The sequence below is a fragment of the Sinocyclocheilus anshuiensis genome, unplaced genomic scaffold (assembly GCF_001515605.1).
Source record: "Sinocyclocheilus anshuiensis isolate Anshui unplaced genomic scaffold, SAMN03320099.WGS_v1.1 scaffold2827, whole genome shotgun sequence".
Lineage (NCBI taxonomy): Eukaryota > Metazoa > Chordata > Actinopteri > Cypriniformes > Cyprinidae > Sinocyclocheilus > Sinocyclocheilus anshuiensis.
In genome coordinates this window covers 32,821-51,203 of record NW_015552534.1, presented here as the reverse complement: position 1 = coordinate 51,203, position 18,383 = coordinate 32,821, and the positions used below count along the sequence as shown (strand labels likewise).

Below are 18,383 nucleotides of genomic sequence, written 5' to 3'. Positions count from 1 at the left end.
TTATTATTATTATTAAAATAAAATAAAAAAGAAATAAAGTGAAATAAAATAAAATCAAGTCAAGTAAAGTGAAACATAAAATAAAATAAAATAAAATCAAGTGAAATATGAAATAAAATAAAATAAAATAAAATCAAGTCAAGTAAAGTGAAATATAAAATGAAATAAAGTGAAATAAAATAAAATCAAGTCAAGTCAAATAAAATATAAAATAAAATAAAATAAAATAAAATAAAATAAAATAAAATAAAATAAAATAAAATAAAAAAATTAAATAAAATCCCGACCTGGCATGTTTTCTTCAACCTCAAAACAACAATATAATTTAACAAATTTTGAGTAGGGGAACCAAATGGCAACATCTGTGGAACGTTTTGATCATGTTTTAAAATAATGTAAATTTTATGTAAATACATGTAAATGTAAATGATTCTTGTCAAATAAACAGCTCTCGCTCTTGTAGAAACACTAAATAAACCAGCCAGCAGTGAATGCATTAAAACAAGAGGCCACACAAACGCTCCCTTCATGAGCTCTGCGTCTGAATTATAGATAGCAGCTCTTTCATGAACGCACACAGGAGTGCGGTTGATTTGCTCACGAGTGATATGCAGCAGTGACTGTGTGAATGGAGAATCGCTGGGGAGCCGTGTAACTGGAGCGGCTGTGAGAAACCGTAGGACGGACAGCAGGACTGTGGGGTGAGGAGAGACGCAGAGATTGGGTTTGGGATGGTTTGGACTCACCATGATGAGTCCGGTGGTGATGGGCTCTGAACAGCCATGACACAGCTCTCCAAATTTAGCCCAGTAGTCCTTCTTACAGAAGAGACGTCCGTCCTTCTCATAGTACCAGTGTGAGAGAGACGCGCCGCACTCACAGCACCTGCAGATCAAACACAAGGGCAAAGCTCAGCATTCAGATCAAATTCATGCACCAATAACATTCTGTCATATGTCATCTATTTTCCCTGACCACTGGAACTTTCTCTCTGCTTGTTTCACTATACTTCTTTGAAAGCCTTTTTATGTTGGTCAAACTTGGGTCATAACATATATATATATATATATATATATATACACTTGATGCTGTACGTCTGCTCTTGTATGTTGGCAGCGGAGCAGTTTGACGAGTACGAATGCTAGTAAGCAACATATCAGACCATGTAGGCCTGAGATTGGCCAAAAAATCCCAACTGAAATGACTGTCATCCTTTGAAATTCTGAGGTTTGTTTGGCAGCAGCCTCATTTAACTAGAATTAGGTAATATGGTATGAGAGGTTGTGTTTCGATGTGAATACAGTCATGATACGCAACAGATTCACAATACAGCACAGCTTCAAGAGCCTTAGTGCTTTTAGAAAACGGTTACTGCAGTTCGTAAATATCAAGGACACCAATCATCATGAAGACATTAAACGAATCAAATCAATTGGTGTCGTTCTTCCAATAGAAGATCTAGTGGTGTGATTGAAATGTACATTGTCATACTGTTACTGATGGATCGACAGGTCAAACTTGTGTCATAACATATATATATATATATATATATATATACACTTGATGCTGTACGTCTGCTCTTGTATGTTGGCAGCGGAGCAGTTTGACGAGTACGAATGCTAGTAAGCAACATATCAGACCATGTAGGCCTGAGATTGGCCAAAAAATCCCAACTGAAATGACTGTCATCCTTTGAAATTCTGAGGTTTGTTTGGCAGCAGCCTCATTTAACTAGAATTAGGTAATATGGTATGAGAGGTTGTGTTTCGATGTGAATACAGTCATGATACGCAACAGATTCACAATACAGCACAGCTTCAAGAGCCTTAGTGCTTTTAGAAAACGGTTACTGCAGTTCGTAAATATCAAGGACACCAATCATCATGAAGACATTAAACGAATCAAATCAATTGGTGTCGTTCTTCCAATAGAAGATCTAGTGGTGTGATTGAAATGTACATTGTCATACTGTTACTGATGGATCGACAACTATATTTAGCACCCTAACAATGAATAAGACAACCAAAGAACATGCTGATACGGCTATAACTCTGTAACATGTTTGAGATGAGCTGACAGGAGACAGAGCAAATGCATTGAAAGACCGAAACACACGAGCATCAGCATGACGTCAGATCATCCATCGTGTGTGTGTGTGTGTGTGTGTGTGTGTGTGTGTGTGTCATAACAGCAGCCAGATGCCGATACCTCACTGTCCTCTGTGTGTGAAGAGAGCCTGAGGGAGTCCAGCTCATTAATGACCATCTGCCGCTCAATGACCCCTGAACCTCCATCACAACCTCTGAACGGAGGCCAAACACCTCCTGACCGAAGCCTCCATCTCACGCCTGCTCATATGGATTTGCCTCATTATTACAAAAAGTGGTGAGTGAGCTGTTAATCAGTACAACTACTAGTCCTAGTAGAGAGTATCCATCATGTGCATCATGTCATCACATCACAGTGAAGAAGAGGCTGTGCCTTCTCACATACATGCCACAGGACCTATTTGAGAACACTATGAGCTCAAGCAAGGCAAAAGAGAAACGTTAGATCGCACCACTGAAATTTGACACATTACAGAAGTGTGTAGATGTTTACAATAAAACAGCATCTATGCACTTGCGGGTGATTTAGCTAAAGAGAATGAAGTGTGGAGTATTTGCTGTAGTTCCTCTGACCCTACAGACAGACGAATCTCTCCCTGTTCTAGCTTGCACTGCTCTGAATGATGCTGAAATCACTTGTTCTATTCCTCATTCCTCAAGACACTTTGGATAAAAGCCTCTGCTAAATGAATACGTGTAAAAGCAAATCTATTCAAGCTCATATTTTGCCTTGTTACCCACGTCAATAAGGAACTACTGTAAACTGAACTTGAAGCTCACTGTATTCATGTGAGACGAGGAAACGCATTTGTCCTGATAACAATGGCTCTATAGACCGGTGAGTAACCTGGTTAAAGGCTTTAGTAAACTAATTACTGTTCACCGGACGACAGCTAATGTATGTGGCCTCACACAATGCAAATAAAGTGGATTATTTTAGAAGAAGAAGGAAGAACTGCAGCGTTCCTATTGTACTGAACTGGGAAAGCCAAAGAATGCTGATGTGTGCCGTAATTCACCTGTCTTTAGGGAGAGAAGCAGCATGTTTCAGCGGGTTCATCATTCTTTATAATAGCAGATGCAGTGCTGATAATAACAGCAAGAGTTTGACAAACCACCGCCGCAGAACACGGTTTCCCCTCACAGACTACAGATATAGAAAGTGTCACAGCAGTCAAACCCCAGACACCAGCTTCAGAAAGAGTGCTGTTTGTCCACAATGCTGAAGCGCTGCTGTGTGCTTGTTCAATGCAAGCCAAGGCCCGAATCTGCTGTGTGATCGCTTAGAAAAGGAAAGTAAAATAAAATAAAGTCAATGTGAGGAATCATTCATGGGTGGTAGTTTAATGCTTGTGTTAGTGTTCAGGTTTGGTCGAATCACTAAGCAATAGTAAAAGTCATGCTTCCCTCAGCAAACGCACATAAAGCACTGGCCTGAATGAGAGTGAAGTGTTTGTCAATGACGGCCTCTCCATTAGACCGATGAGAACAGGAAAGCGTTTGGCGGCAGATGCGGAGGATGCTGGGTAATTCATGCCGTGATCTCCAGGGCTCTCTTATCAGCTGCTAATGATGAAAGCGGAGACAGACCGGATGCTGTGAATCGCTCTTCGATCTGTCTGACTTCACCGGCTCGGATATCTCCATCAGAGCCGGCGTGAGGAGGTCATCCTCTCTATCGCTTCATCACAGCACATCTCCTACATGAGATGAGCACTTCATTCAGCGCCCATCTACTGATCCGGGGTCAGAACACCAGAACACATGACTTCAGCTTGCTGTTTGGACGTGCTCCCATCCCAGAGGATTTCTTTCACAGCTCATGAGATCTAACAGCATCTCATTTCAGTTTCATTTATCAGCTATCTGTTTGTCTCAGATCTGTCTCCCAACGTTCCTTTTTTTCAGAAATGAAAATATGTACAACACAATAACTGACAGCCAGTAAGAGTAGAGTTATAAAATCAATGTCAACGGCAGCTCGGATCATTTGGTCTTGAAACATTTGAGTTCAAACATTTGCGTTTTTGACTTTGTAAATCTTGGCCTATCTGAGAACAGTTTGAGACGCTGTTGAAATCTCCTCTGAAACAGGAGACAGACGTGAGATTACTGGGCTCTTTTCCTCAGGAGAAACATCTGAGAAGTGAGAAACACAGTCAGGATCGTATATTGTTTAGACAAGCAAGCAAGGTTTCTAAACCTTTCCTGTCAGTACGCTTCAAAGGCAGATAGATTTGAGTGTCACACTCCATGCCTCCTAAGAATCGAGCCTAGAGGTAACAAGTATAGTGAAAACAGAGTTGGGCCAAAGATGGAACCTTGGGGAACGCCACATGTAAGAGGAGCTACAGTTGAGACATGAAATATATTCTATACTAATTTCTGCAGATTGGTTATTGGACATATAAACAAAAATAATCAGTAATGGTTATAAATAAAATAAATATTGATTAATTTCTACACATAATCCTTTCGTTAGGTTCAGGAATATGAACATGGTTAATAAAATGTGTTTCATTCCTCGGGTCTCCTTGATTTACCATAGCAAGCAAAGTTTACAGTCATTGTTACTAAAGTGAAAGCATAAATAATACAGTGGTGAGTAATGTCCCTTCCCCGCAGGTTTACTCTAGTCACAATGACTGCAGTTCCTACAGTGTTTTGGTGTAACTATGGTAATGTTGAGTAAGGTATGCAGTAAAGAGCGAAAGGCTAAGATAAGGTGAGCAGCGCTCCAGATAAACAGACGTTTCCTTATTCCTTCACACTCAAACACCGTGTCAGTTTATAGCTGTACTCAAGCTTCACAGCTCTGTGAGGGGTTCAGTGTTGCTCCATCAACACACACTTCTGACGATCCCTCAAAACCATCCACTGGCCTGTCCTGATGAGTGTCCGACATCAGCCGGGTCCTCCGTGAGAGCAGCAGGTCCCGTAACAGCAGGAAAAGACCAACTGTGTTGAGTATCAGTTTCACTTTGACTCACCAGTAACCACAAACACAGAGCCGTCCCACCAGGGAAAGTTCTCTATTCGTCATGAAAGCTCATCAGACTCAGGGGAGCTGGGAAAAAAAAACACCCATTTACAGTAAGTGCTCCACAAAACAACCAGATTTTGACATTCTCTGAAGACCAACTGAGTGACGTTTGCTAGAGGATTGTGGGTGATCAGCGGCACTGCCACTTTTGTGTTTGTGTTGTTATGTTGTATTATTTGTCTATGTGAAAACGCATGTTGAAACCCACTGAGACAGAATTTCCCCAAAGGTACTATTATTAGCAATACTACAAATGACATCTTCAGAAAATGTTAATTTGTGTGAGAGTGAAAGAGTGACTCAATACTGCTGGTCTACAAAACAAACCCAGTCATTTCTGACATACCTAAAAACACCAAGACATGAAAACTAAAACTCATTAGTGCAAAACAGCACATTATTGGACACGTTTACAGCATGTGAAGCTTAGATTCAGCAGACATTAACTTCAATCACACAAGCCCTATAAAAACACAGATTTTTAACAATAAAAACATGAAACCAAGTAATTCTGTGTCATTCTTACATGTTCAGGGTGTCATACACAGATAAAACATAAGTATTTCAAAGTTTAAAACAAGTGCAACCTAGTGAAAGAGAAAAGGTGCTTCATCTCAAATTATTATAATTTTTATTTTTTTTGTAACTTGATTGGTATAAACCAGCTGTTCAGATTCCTCTCATCAAACGAATGATAAACCAGACATCATAAAGCTTCACTGTAAGAACAGCATGTTTTGTGATTTGCCTGCTGTTTTCTCAGGTTGTGTGCTTTAACAGCATTAGACGTGCTTTGCATTTTGGGGGTGTCTTGTGGGAACGGTTTTGCATGCCAGCACTTTCTTTGTGCTTACTAAGCCCTTCCCAGAATGCATTGCTCTGGTTCTCATTCTGTCAGTCGGGAGGAATAATGAACTGCCCTCACAGTCCAGCCAAGATCTGGATCTGATCCCACAGAAGACAAATGAACCGCCGCACAACACAGACCTTTATTTAGAGATTTGGCGTGTTTCCGTATATATCTACACAGCAGCATCTAGTGTACAGAGATGAGACTCAGTGAACACTGTTTCAGGAGTGCTCTGGTTTCGTCACGTCACTCCTCTTGGTTCCAGTGTGGACGTGATGTAATACAGTTCAGACAGACGGCTTGATGATCACTGGCTTTTAGTGTAGACATGCTGTAAATGACATGATGTAACGATTAAAGCAGCACACTAATACACAAACCAGCCACCATCAAGACATGCAAACGCGGTCATCACTGATTGATGTGTAGAGACGGGATATCTGCATATTCATATTCCAACAGTGCCTGCGATCACAGCGAACATCAAACACTCGACAGACTCCAGTTTAGTTTAGTTTAGTTTAGTTTCTTATGGGCACATTTCTACTGCCAAAAGAGCAGCCCAGCGTGCTACAGTACAATCATAGACACTAACAAAACAGCAAAGCTGTTTCTAAAGCGATCAGAGAGCAGGCAGAGCAGATATGTAGCAGTAAGTTGTTCCATAAGCGAGGTCCGGCTGTCAAAAAGGGCCGATCGGTCGGGTCAGTGGTTCCTGGAGCAATAGTTTATCAGCAGATCTCAGATTCTTTAATGGCTTATGTAGAGTAACAAGAACGGACAAATAAGAGGGCTCGAGACTATTTAAAATGTAAAAAAATATTAATAGTGCCTTGAAATCGATCCGATATCTAACTGGTAACCATTGCACAGATGTTAAAATCGGAGTGATTCTGTCCCTCTTTCTCGTTTTGAACAAGCTGCGACCGATTCACTAATGACTGAGAAATTCCTAAATGCACAGCATTACAACAGTCCAGTCTAGATGATATAAAAGCATGGATGATCGTCTCCAAATCTCTAGACGAGAACATTAACCTTAAGTAGCAGAAACTAGTTTTAACCACAGTATTAACTTGTTTTGTAAAATTCAACTCAAAAATACACCCAGATTTCTGCAGGGTGTGAGCTGTGGATTTTATAATGAAGTGTTGTGTAGTTTTAAACCGATGTTTTGTCTCAGTCAGAGAGTCAGACGTGAGCAGATCCTTCACTGTCGATAAGGACTCATTAGCAATTACACTAAAAATACTACCAATAATACAGTTTGACTGGACAGATTTCTGTAATCAAGACCAACTTCAACAACTACAGTGGGTATAGAAGAAAGTATACACACCCCTGTTAAAACTGCAGATTTTTGAGATGTAAAAGTATAATGTTATGTAACAAACAAACAGATACAAAAACGAAAAACAAAAGACTTAAAATAAATTGGTTGCACAAGTGTGTAACTAACACTTCAACACTACCTCAACTAATACTGGCTTGAAACACCTTTTGCTTTTGATACAGCAGCCAGTCTTTTTAATTAAAGTTATATTTGCTTTCATCAGATCACAAAACATTTTGCCCATTGACCAGAAACTAAATTTAGATGCGCTTAGATTTATTTGAGTAATGGCATTCGTCGTCCACCCTCCCCAGTAGTCTCCCAGCTTCAGTCTGCGCATGCGTCTGCTCATCTGCTAGAAGCCAAACGCAGTTTACACTCACACACTGTACAGCGAGTACAGCTCAGATCAGTGCAATCATGCTTTTAGACATAACTGTGCTGCTTTGGTTCACTGTAATACAAAGCAAACAATGGTGATGCTGTGGGTGGGGGGGGGGGGGTTAGGACGATTCCAAGGGCCCGATGAGGGAGAGGGGGCCCGAACACGATTTCAGTTCAATGCTGTGCTGAAATGCAGTTCTCAGGCCCAACACCGCAGCGTGCACACAGCCACAGTTAATGTCTCTCAACAACGGCGAATCAGGTGGGAATTACCACACAACTCTGGGGTTTGTCAGAACAATCTTGGATTTTCTCCAGGATGGTGAAAAGAAAAAAATGCAATGCAATCACAGCCTGAAATGACCTCACGTTAGCATGGGAAACTACTGAAATATCATTTCAACTGCACAGACAGCATGAGACTGTCTAACTACATGTGTACTCCAATCAACACTCTAACTTCACCATAAACACGTCCTGGGGTGTGTTTCCCGTACGTAACTCACTGATTAACCACCATAGTACGATGCATTGTTGTGGAAACTAACTAGCCAGTCACGACTGCTTCCCAAACACGGTCGCATCTCCGTCGTTTGAACCACATTAGTTCAACAATAACGGCTGTTGTTAATGACGTCACACACAAGTGGTGGAGTAATAACTTCTGCTATTTAACAGATTAGACATCTCTGAGATGCTGCTGTATTGAACATGGCACCTGATGACTAATTTACTATGTTTTGTTCCCTGTCATTTTGCTTTATTTGATGTTTGATTCATCGTGGGTTTCCTCTTACGTCACACTCCGGGGTTCCCTTAGGCATTTATGCACATGCGCACTCTTCAAAAACGGCGCTTATTGAGGACGCGCTAAAATGTATTGATTAAAATGTATATGTATTTAAATAGAATGGAAGATATAGATTGTACTGCATGTAAGCTTGCTTATTGTGCCCAAGAACATAATTTATTTAAGTCCATATGTCTTACTAACAAGAAACTATGCTTCTAACCACAGGTGGAGAGCTGTAGTTCCTACCATGTACGTTTGCGACGCTGTTTGCTAATGTTAGTTTGAACTATGGTTTCGGGAAACACCGAATCACTGAACTATGTTGGTAATGACGGAACTTGCGGCCATAGTTGGCTAACGATGCTTTTGGGAAACGCACCCCAGAATGGATGGTAATGAATAATGTGAAATCTCACTTAACAATACACATTTTTAAAGAGAATTCAAAATGAATATGTATCTATCCTTGCATATTACAATTTTATGATGCCTAGATTCACTTGTAGCATGTAAAACATTTTAGTATTTAGTCAATGTCATCAGTATTCATGTGTTACTGCTCATAATATGAAAGTCTCCTCATAAACTCATCAGTTATGTTAGCACATTCCTACAATGCAATGATGTTGGCAGAAACTATAAGTGAGCGCTGCATGTCTGTCTAGGTCTTCTGTTCTGAAAGACTGCAGCAGTTGACTAGTAAAAACGACTAGTCATGAAAGAGAACGCAGGATGAGAAAGGACACTGCTGATCAACCTAGTTATCAGACAAAAAACTCAAGTCACACTACAGTCCTGTATCAAAAACTATACAAGGGTTAAGAGACACAGTCATCACACACAACCACATCTAAACGAAACACTGTTTGCTGGAAAAAACGGAAGTGAAACTACAGCTTACACACACCCTTCTGAACTGATCATCAGACACACAAACCATTCGAAAACGACTTCAACTGAAAGATTCACGCTTAATATTCACGACTGATATGTTTTGGGACATACAAATAATAGAGTTAATTATTTAGGTAATTCCACACAATCTGAATCACACGAACAGCTCTACTCCAAACACACACAAATCTGAAGGTCTTACGCTGTGCCTTTAACGCGGCGGTAGCGCTGGTTCCTGCAGGAGATCATCTGTCCCCGGAGCGCTCGCACCTTCTGATGCGCTGCTGGAGGATCGCTCAGGACTCTGCTCATCTCTACAGCACACCACACGGCTCTGCTGCTGCTGAGTGTGTGTGTGTGTGTGTGTGTGTGTGTGTGTGTGTGTGTGTGAGAGCACTTCCTGTGCTGTGTGTTCACTCTGTGAAATATATACAAACATTCAGTACTATTCAATATTCAGCACAATACTATTCTTGCAGTACATACAGTAGGCCTATACAATATATTCACCTTACTCAATCACTATACTTTTTTACAGAATTGCAAAATTGTTTATTCAATACAATATACTTTTTTCTGTAATGTTCTGGATGCAGTGTTCTCCATTTCGCTCTGTAGTGTCTAATGAATGCTCTGTTTTATTGACTTTATTGACTCGTGTGTGTGTGTGTGTGTGTGTGTGTGTGTGTGTGTGTGTGTGTGTGTGTGAGAGCACTTCCTGTGCTGTGTGTTCACTCTGTGACCCCATGACCCCGGCTCTCTCCTCCCTTCCCTTCACACAAACACACACTTCCTGTCTGACTGATACTCACCACACAGCACCAATACTTATGCATTATAAATCATGTGTGTATGAACAAAGTTACAGACGTACAGATCAGCGGTGTAGTCACAGTTGAATAAGACTTCACCAAATTATTTCAGCTAATTCAAAGAGCCTTACAGCCCACCTGAGCCAAATAAAGCAAAATACACTGATCAAGCAAATAAATATGACAGAAATTAGAATACAATACAATTACTTTTTCTTAATACTGCTTATATCTTTGAGAAATGGATAGGGTCAGGTTTTGAGATATCTACAGCATATAATGCTATAGTGCAACTACAGTTATTGTCTCTTCACACTGCACATTTTCTGTTTGGTGATCTAAAATATATCTATGAAACGGTAAAAATTTAACTTTATTATTGAAATATAACTCCGACTGGATTCGTCTGAAAGAAGAAAGTCATATACACCTAGGATGACTTGAGGGTGAGTAATTTATGGACTGATTTTCATTTTTGGGTGAACTAACCCTTTAATGATAGGATTCCTTCATACTTTGTGTTTCTATAGCTTTTAAATAACTGATGAAATAAAAACACTGCATTAGCAGAATATCAACCACATTACATACTTTACATGAATATAGCAATTTTTCAAGGAAGGCACTTGATAAAAAGCAGTGTGTTACTTTTAAAAGATAAAACAACAGATAAACTGTTCAGACAACACTGAGACCAGAAGTACTGGGCTGTAATAAACGTGTTAGCGTGATGAACTACACCTGCGGTTAGTCTGCTTCATACATCCACTAAAATCATCAAAACACTGTTTTAATGCAATAACACTCACACATTTTTAAGTGTGGGTTAAGCATCCAAAACCTTTTAACCATACATCAACAAACCACGGTCCTACCATATGACAGTGTTAAGCGATATTTAGTGCTGTACATATTGGAGGTTTTTTGTTTATTCAGTCAAACTCGTCCTACCTTCCTCTGCGATACTGGAACGCCATCAGAGTGGTTTTGTGTGGATGAATCAGACTGCTCTTTCTGACTGCTGAATGAGATGTGTGTGAATGACAGTGAAGCAGCACATGTAGTTCCTCAGACGGGTTTGGGGTCAGCTGATCTGACCTGCGCTGAAACACAAAGCACCCGGCAGTCCTTCCCTCCTGTACTTCCCCAGCCTCGACAGCAGGCTGACCTGAGATCATTGCTGTCTGTTAGGATTGAGAATCGAGCACTTCCATCAACACAGACACTAACTCTTGACTCTTGACAGTTTTTCCAGCGCCGCTACTGAATCTCTGAATCAAATCTCTTGCTGAATCAAATGTGATGAGAAAGAAAGAGGGCAGCAAAAAATCATACCATAAATAGAGAAATACACACAGCTCCTGTGACCATGCAGTGCAGTCCATCTGACAAATGAGTGACTGGTGTGAGCAGATTCTTTTTAATCTTAAAAGCCAAAAAACAAGCTTTGAATTCATGATGAATCGATTTGAATCAATCTAAGGCCTGTCTGAGTCATTCTTGACTTCCATCATCATCATCATCTTACTATGATGGCTTTAGGGTTTCAATCCTGATGCTTTATTTCTAGCGCTGAGGCCTCACCTCCTGTGATGATGATACACTGAGAAACATCTCCATATGACTGATGGATCGACTCTACCGGGGTCCCTGAGATTCTCACTGCACTTTCCCAGCAGCACGGATGGAAAATCAATCAATTTACATGCTGCTGTTTTTAACTATGGCAATTACCACAGAGCAGCATTTCAGAGCAGATTTGGGCTGAAACCCTTTTGGGAACAAAAACAAGGCGACGACGGCAAAGAAAAACTCCCTGAAAGTAAGAAAGAAAGCTCAGGAGGAAGCAGGGCTCCGAGGGGAACGCCGCTGTCAGAAAGATCATTATGTCATTGGAAAACACTGGAAGTATTCTAGCTGTAATGCGTTTAGCGACTACAACATGTGGAGCTGATTTAAGGTGAGAGGTTAATGCTGGGAATAATGAACTGGTCTGGGCTGTTAGTGTGTGTGGAACAGACGCTCTAATAAAGCCAGCTATAAGATTGCATTACTGGTGTTGGCTAAGTCCAGCATCATCATTATTATTGCTCATTCTAGGGTTAGAACTCCAATCCTGAATATCAGCTGGCAGCCGAGCCGCATCGATCAGCCACCCAATATCCCATCAATAATCTCCTATATAAAGTCACTCTAATAACTACTCAGAAAGCTTTTATTATATCTCTCATCTGATGTCTTCAGCACGATGGATGCTGTATTAAACCACGCTATGAATGCCCACTTTTTCTTCATTAGCTCTGACTAGTTTCTCATGTGAAGTCGAGTGATTTCGGCCCCTGCTGAGAGTTGGGGAACACAGCATTCTGCATCAGAGCTATTTTCCCATGAAATTAAAGCTCTGTTTATGTCTTCCAAGGAAAACTGTGTTTTCCCACCCAAGGGACAACTTACAGCCCTCCAAATAAACCAGGGCGCTAAGCTGTTTTCCATCAGCGTTCTTCATTCATTGTCACTCGTGTCTGTCTGGAAGGCAGTGGATGATGAATTCTGGAACCATTCACATTGCTTTAGTATGCAACGACAGCCTTCAACCCCTTCCATGACTTACAATCCCACCAGAACTATACCTCAGAGAAAAAAAACTGAACTGATATTTAAAGTGAGAACTGAAACAGCAAAGCGAAAAAATTGACTAAATCCATTTTTTGCATATATTTCCTGTATTTAAATGCACCTAGTCGAGGTTTGGCTCACAGATGGGGACGGAGTGACCTCTTTACTCAACCTCCGCCTCTCTCTGCTCACAGCTGAGGCCACAGATCTCCAGAAACCCACAGTCCTCTCTTTCCCTCGGACCTGATGTCCGTGCCAAGTGTCCTCCGTCTCGGCAGCTCAGACTCGGTTCACTATCGTGCCAATTTCCAAACCCAATGGAAATGCTTTTGCTGACGTGCCAGTGTCTCTGGATCTAAACTGTTTTATTGGTCCTGGGACAACATTCATGTTCTCTATAACTTATATTGCTTAACCAACCCCTAACCACTAACCACCTTACCTCATCAATCTGAGGGAAATGGCACATCCTCAGGGATGCTGTTCAAGCCCTCAAATCCATCCCTAAAACCTGACAAACAGGAATGTTTTTCCAGGACTAAGAAGCTTTGTTCCTGATAGTGGAGTTGTGTTGTGAATCCACATTTAGCTGACAGTCACATGAGTGAGTCGTCATGATGTTAATGAAATCCCCAACCCTAATATCAACAATCCCTAAAATCACAGGGAGGACAAAAGTCACCAAAAATATTATACAAGCCTCCAGCCTTAACTCTCACTAAACCTGGTGATGAACAAAGTTCTTGACCAACACGGACTTTGATCCAGGAACAAATCCTGCTTGGTGCAATAATAAGGATCATAACACAAGTGCACAGAGTCAGGCAAATTCACACAAATATATTTAAAGCATTCAGCACATTTTTGTGTGATGCTTTATTAAACTTTGTCAAGTACGCTGATGTCTTTAACTGCTGTTTGCATCAGATATTTGCCTCAAACATTTGGAATTTGCAAGACTCTGACAGAATGAAATCAAAAGAGCAAATGAAAGTGTAAAACCCAAAACTCTGGGTAATTTGCGCAGGTCTCTCAGCTGACACAGGCTGCATGCAGACCGCAAAAATCGCCTCATATGAAACACAACGCAGCTAATCACCTCACATTGATGCAATTATTCCCTCGTGATCAGAGCTGATGATTAGACAGCCTAACGCTCACATCGTGATTGCACGAGTCTTTGGCAATCACAAACAGATCCGGCCATTCGCTCAGTCATGGGTACCTAAGCGGATCTGGACTGTTCTGAGGAAGCAAATAAGAACTGATCCTCCATCCGCTGGATTAAAGTGTGCTTGGACAATGACAGACGTGATGGAAAATCCCACATGAGGACGAGGTCTGCAGATCTCTGTTTCAGTACTATAGGGAAGTTCAGCTTCTGCATTTGGTTAAAGCTTTGTGACTCAGTGACCGACTGCAATACGACACACCAGAAAACAAGAGCAAAGCCGCTGTTGTCAGGGAAGAGATGACGCGGCGAGGCATTTCACACATGGACTCTGACTGTCTGCTTGAGCTCGGATCCAGACAAACATGACCAGTACTCTTCATAAACGGCTGGAAAACACTTCATCAGTTTTTAATCCAAATGACTGATTTCAAAAGCACCAGTACTTCGGTACCAAGTCGATACTTAAATATTAAAAACATAACCCGTTACCCGTTGATAAGCAGCTGCTTTCAAACGCTCCCGTGTGTATTTGTGTGAAGAGCATCAATGGTTTCTATTTACACCGCGTTTCTGCAGCGTCCAATCACAGACATGTTTGTTGAGCACGTGAATGCAATTACCAGTCAGAAGCGTTTAGGTCAGAATCCACTCAATACACTGAGTTTGTTCAGCATCAGCTCTGTGCTCGCAGATCGTTTCAGTTTAAACACAATGTAAATATGAGATTAATAAAGCAGCATAGACAGATTTTTGATTATAATGGAAGTTTTCAGACAGTCGGTGAGCTGAAGTGATATCAGTGGTATTTTTACTTCATTACTGTGCTTAAGTACAATTTTCAAAGCATCTGTACTTTACTGAAGTATTTTTATTTTGGGAAACTTTTACTTTTACTCCACTACATTTCATAAAAACAATGTTATTTGTTGAGAAATCGTCACACACGAGATGTGATAGCGCTGTCCGATTCATGAACAAACTGATTATTTTCAATGAGCCTGTTAAATCATTTCACAAATCGCACTGAACGATTCATTCACAAACTGGATTGAGCAGATTGCAGCTGTTAGTAGTACTTAATACTATTACTGGAGTAATATTTATTAGGGTATCTGTACTTTTACTCAAGTACTTGATTTGTGTACTTCATCTACCTCTGAGTTATATCAGCTTCATTGATTATCAAGCGTTTTTTTGCTTGATTTCTGTGTATAAGCCATTCATAATTTAAATAAAAGTTTAATTTTTCATGCTGCAAAATAGATCTGTGCATTAAGTCTTGCAAAGTGCAACAGACCTGCCACTTATTCTGTGTAATGTTACTTTGTTATTTTATTACTTTCAATTAATCTTTTTAATGCAATGTTTGCATAATTGAACAATATTTGAAGAATACACGCTAATGTTTTAATGTACTATTTAATAGCATTAATAAATAACAAATTTTATGTAATTATTTTTATTAAAAAAAATACTACCATCATGCATAATTACAACAAAATAATATATATAGTATGAGCCTGGTACCCTGAAAACACAGTTTCCCAACAAACTTCTGAAATCCTGTGCAGATATTGCTTAAAGCCAGCGAATCAGACAGCAGCTAGCATGACTGTTCCTGTTATAGCCACTAGTCAAATATTAGAATAAAGAATAGAACTCATTCTTTTAACTGACTGGATCAGCAGCTTGATTTGAGATGGGATTGTGTACATGTGAGTGGGTTGTGTGTGCGTTTCGCAATTGTGTAGGTGTTTGGCTTCGACAAGCCTCATGACTGTGATTGACACATGAGCACAGCAGAACGTTGTGAAGAGTCTCTGCGCTCAGATAGAGGCCTCCACACACCTGGGATCATGTGACACAAACAGCTTCCAGTGATTGGTAGAAGGAACCGATCGCTATCATGTGCTGAATCATGTGATTCTCGCCGTCGGCACAGACGAACAGCTGACCAAACAACGGCCTGATGGATTATTGGGAAAGGAGCAATTATAAAGAAAAAGCCCAAACAAAGGCCGCTTATCTGTCCTGTAAGCGTCTTACTCCCTCTGCTAGGGCAAGAAATGAGTCGCTCAGCACTAGTTTGCCTTTTTAGGTTTTTTTAAGGTTTAATAAAATACACAAGCAGAGCAAAAGAACACACTAGTGCTGTTTCAAATCGCCGTGTGCTGCCTACATAGTGAGTGAAGAAAAATAAATAAATAAATAAATAACTCTAATAAGCACACAAACATTCGGGTTATTAAAATTAACCAATTTCTATTTAGTTATTTTGTAATAATTTAATAATTAACTTAATAAAATAATTTTATTGATAAACATGGTGTCAAATGATTTTTTTCCCTATTGAATGGCATTTATAATCAACATTTCTCTGGACTTTCTCTTTTTTGAGTTCTGCTCTGACGGCGTCAGTGACAAGCGTCTCATTAGAGTCATGTGTTGGTCAGTCGGACTGCACTGTATGGCAGCTTCTGTGTATCGGGACAACTCAATACAAAGAAGATTTTAACATTACTTTGTGGTACAGAGTTTTTTTTATCTGATCATTTGAACTCTAAATTCACATCTCGGGTAAAAGAAAAAGTCTTGTCGTAGTCGTGTAGATTGTGTAGCAGCAGCCTACTGAGAGGAAGCAATGCAAACAGCTTTGGTGATATGCAAACTCAGATTCAGAACAACAGTGTCCTGTCACGCTGACGGATCGCTCCTCCAGACGCAGCGCAGCTCTTACCTGAAGCACAGCGTGTGCCAGTCCGTGTCCAGGGCCTGTAGGTACTGCTCATCACAGATGCGCTGTCTGCAGCCCGCACACTCCGGCAACCTGCCGCCGGCTGCACACACAAACACAACACACTCACATCAGCACACACATGTGCAAAACAGCATTTGTTATCGAAAACAGAAAGTGTGCATTATCCACAGGCACGACTGCTGGTAGCTTTCAGGGTTGTTAACCAATGCTGATCAACTCAAAATGGAAGTCAGTGGGAACCAGTAATTGTTTGGTTACACACATTCTTCAAAATATCTTTTGTGTTCAACAGAAACAGAAACATTATACAGGTTTGGAGCAACTCTAGAAAATGATTCTTCATGTATGGGTGAACTATCCCTTTAACAGTGTTTCATTCGCTGATGACCGTCATCCCTGTTGGAAAAAGAGCACATGCTGTTTAGGGATGTTTTGAAGCATGCCAGCTGGTTATGAGCAGGAGCTAGTTGCTTAGGACCAGTGTAAACCAGCTCATAACCAGCTGGCATGCTTCAAAACATCCCTAACCAGCATATGCTGTTTTTCCAACAGGGCCATGCTCCTGATTTAGCCATTTACGTTTGGACTGCTGTAGTTCTTGTCTCCTGAGTCTGCTGTGCAGTTTGTAGTAATTTTGTAGTTTCTTTTCTAATTCGTTGCCCTTGATTGTCTCCAGGTGTCCCTTGTTTCCTTGTTATCGCTCGTGTATTTAAGCCCTGGTTTCCCTGTGTTTTATTATCAGCTGTTAGTTTCATGTATTCTGAAATTCTATCTTACAACAATTGCAATGACTTTACTTTTGTTAAATGTCATGTCACATATGAATTCAATTTATAAATACTCTCTCTGTGCTTTTACTGTAACTATTAGGGTGCTTTTTGCACAACAACAATGCATTAAAAACAGATACATTTTTCCTTCACCTTCACAATAAAGCTTTATCAACAGAACTACACAAACACAACAAAGGCACATTGTGAGCACATATAAGCGGACAGTACTGAGCCGGACGTACGTCATGCAGCTCAGCTCAGCACAGTCAGTTACTGATGATCGCAGCCCTATGGGTGGCAGTGCTGCTACTGTCAATGATAGGAAAACACTGAAACCTCTTTTGACATCTTTTGACCTCTTTTGACTGACCAATCCATAGTTCATAAATTATTCATACTAATTACATCAACATGAAAATCCATTTTGTTTCCATTCTTACAAACACAGATCAACACAATGTGCCAAGAGTCCGACCTCACTGCAGACATGAATGGAGACGCGAAACAGACGCCGAGTCACTTTATTAACACTGAACAAACTACACAAGTTCAGTGGGGGATTTTAGGTGAGTGTCAGTCTCCAGCTCACACATTTCTTTATGATGCTGTTAATATTTGCGGGGCAGTCGTGGCTTAATGGTTAAAGAGTCGGATTTGTAACCCAAAGGTCGTGGGTTTGAGTCTCAGGTCCGGCAGGAATTGTCGGTGGGGGGAGTGAATGACCAGCGCTCTCTTCTACCTTCAACACCACGACTGAGGAGAGACTCTTGACCAAGAACCGAACCCCCAACTGATCCCCGGTGCCGTGTGTGTGTGTGTGTGTGTGTGTGTGTGTGTGTGTGTGT

General features: G+C 40.7%; 1 protein-coding gene across 4 annotated transcripts in view; it reads right to left on the bottom strand.

Moving 5' to 3' along the window:
• The window catches only part of LOC107663742 (LIM domain kinase 1-like), a 38,783-nt gene that overhangs the window by 17,817 nt on the left and 2,583 nt on the right, over positions 1-18,383 (bottom strand). Inside the window, exons 2-3 of one of the 4 annotated variants that reach the window (XM_016454051.1) lie at positions 16,745-16,844; positions 747-885 (exon numbers count right to left, since the gene is read on the bottom strand). In XM_016454051.1, coding sequence (XP_016309537.1) covers positions 747-885; positions 16,745-16,844 — 239 coding nt within the window. Of the gene's footprint in view, positions 1-746; positions 886-9,607; positions 9,746-11,168; positions 11,229-16,744; positions 16,845-18,383 lie in introns of those variants that run through there. The other 3 variants (XM_016454054.1, XM_016454053.1, XM_016454050.1) reach the window with 3 other exon arrangements.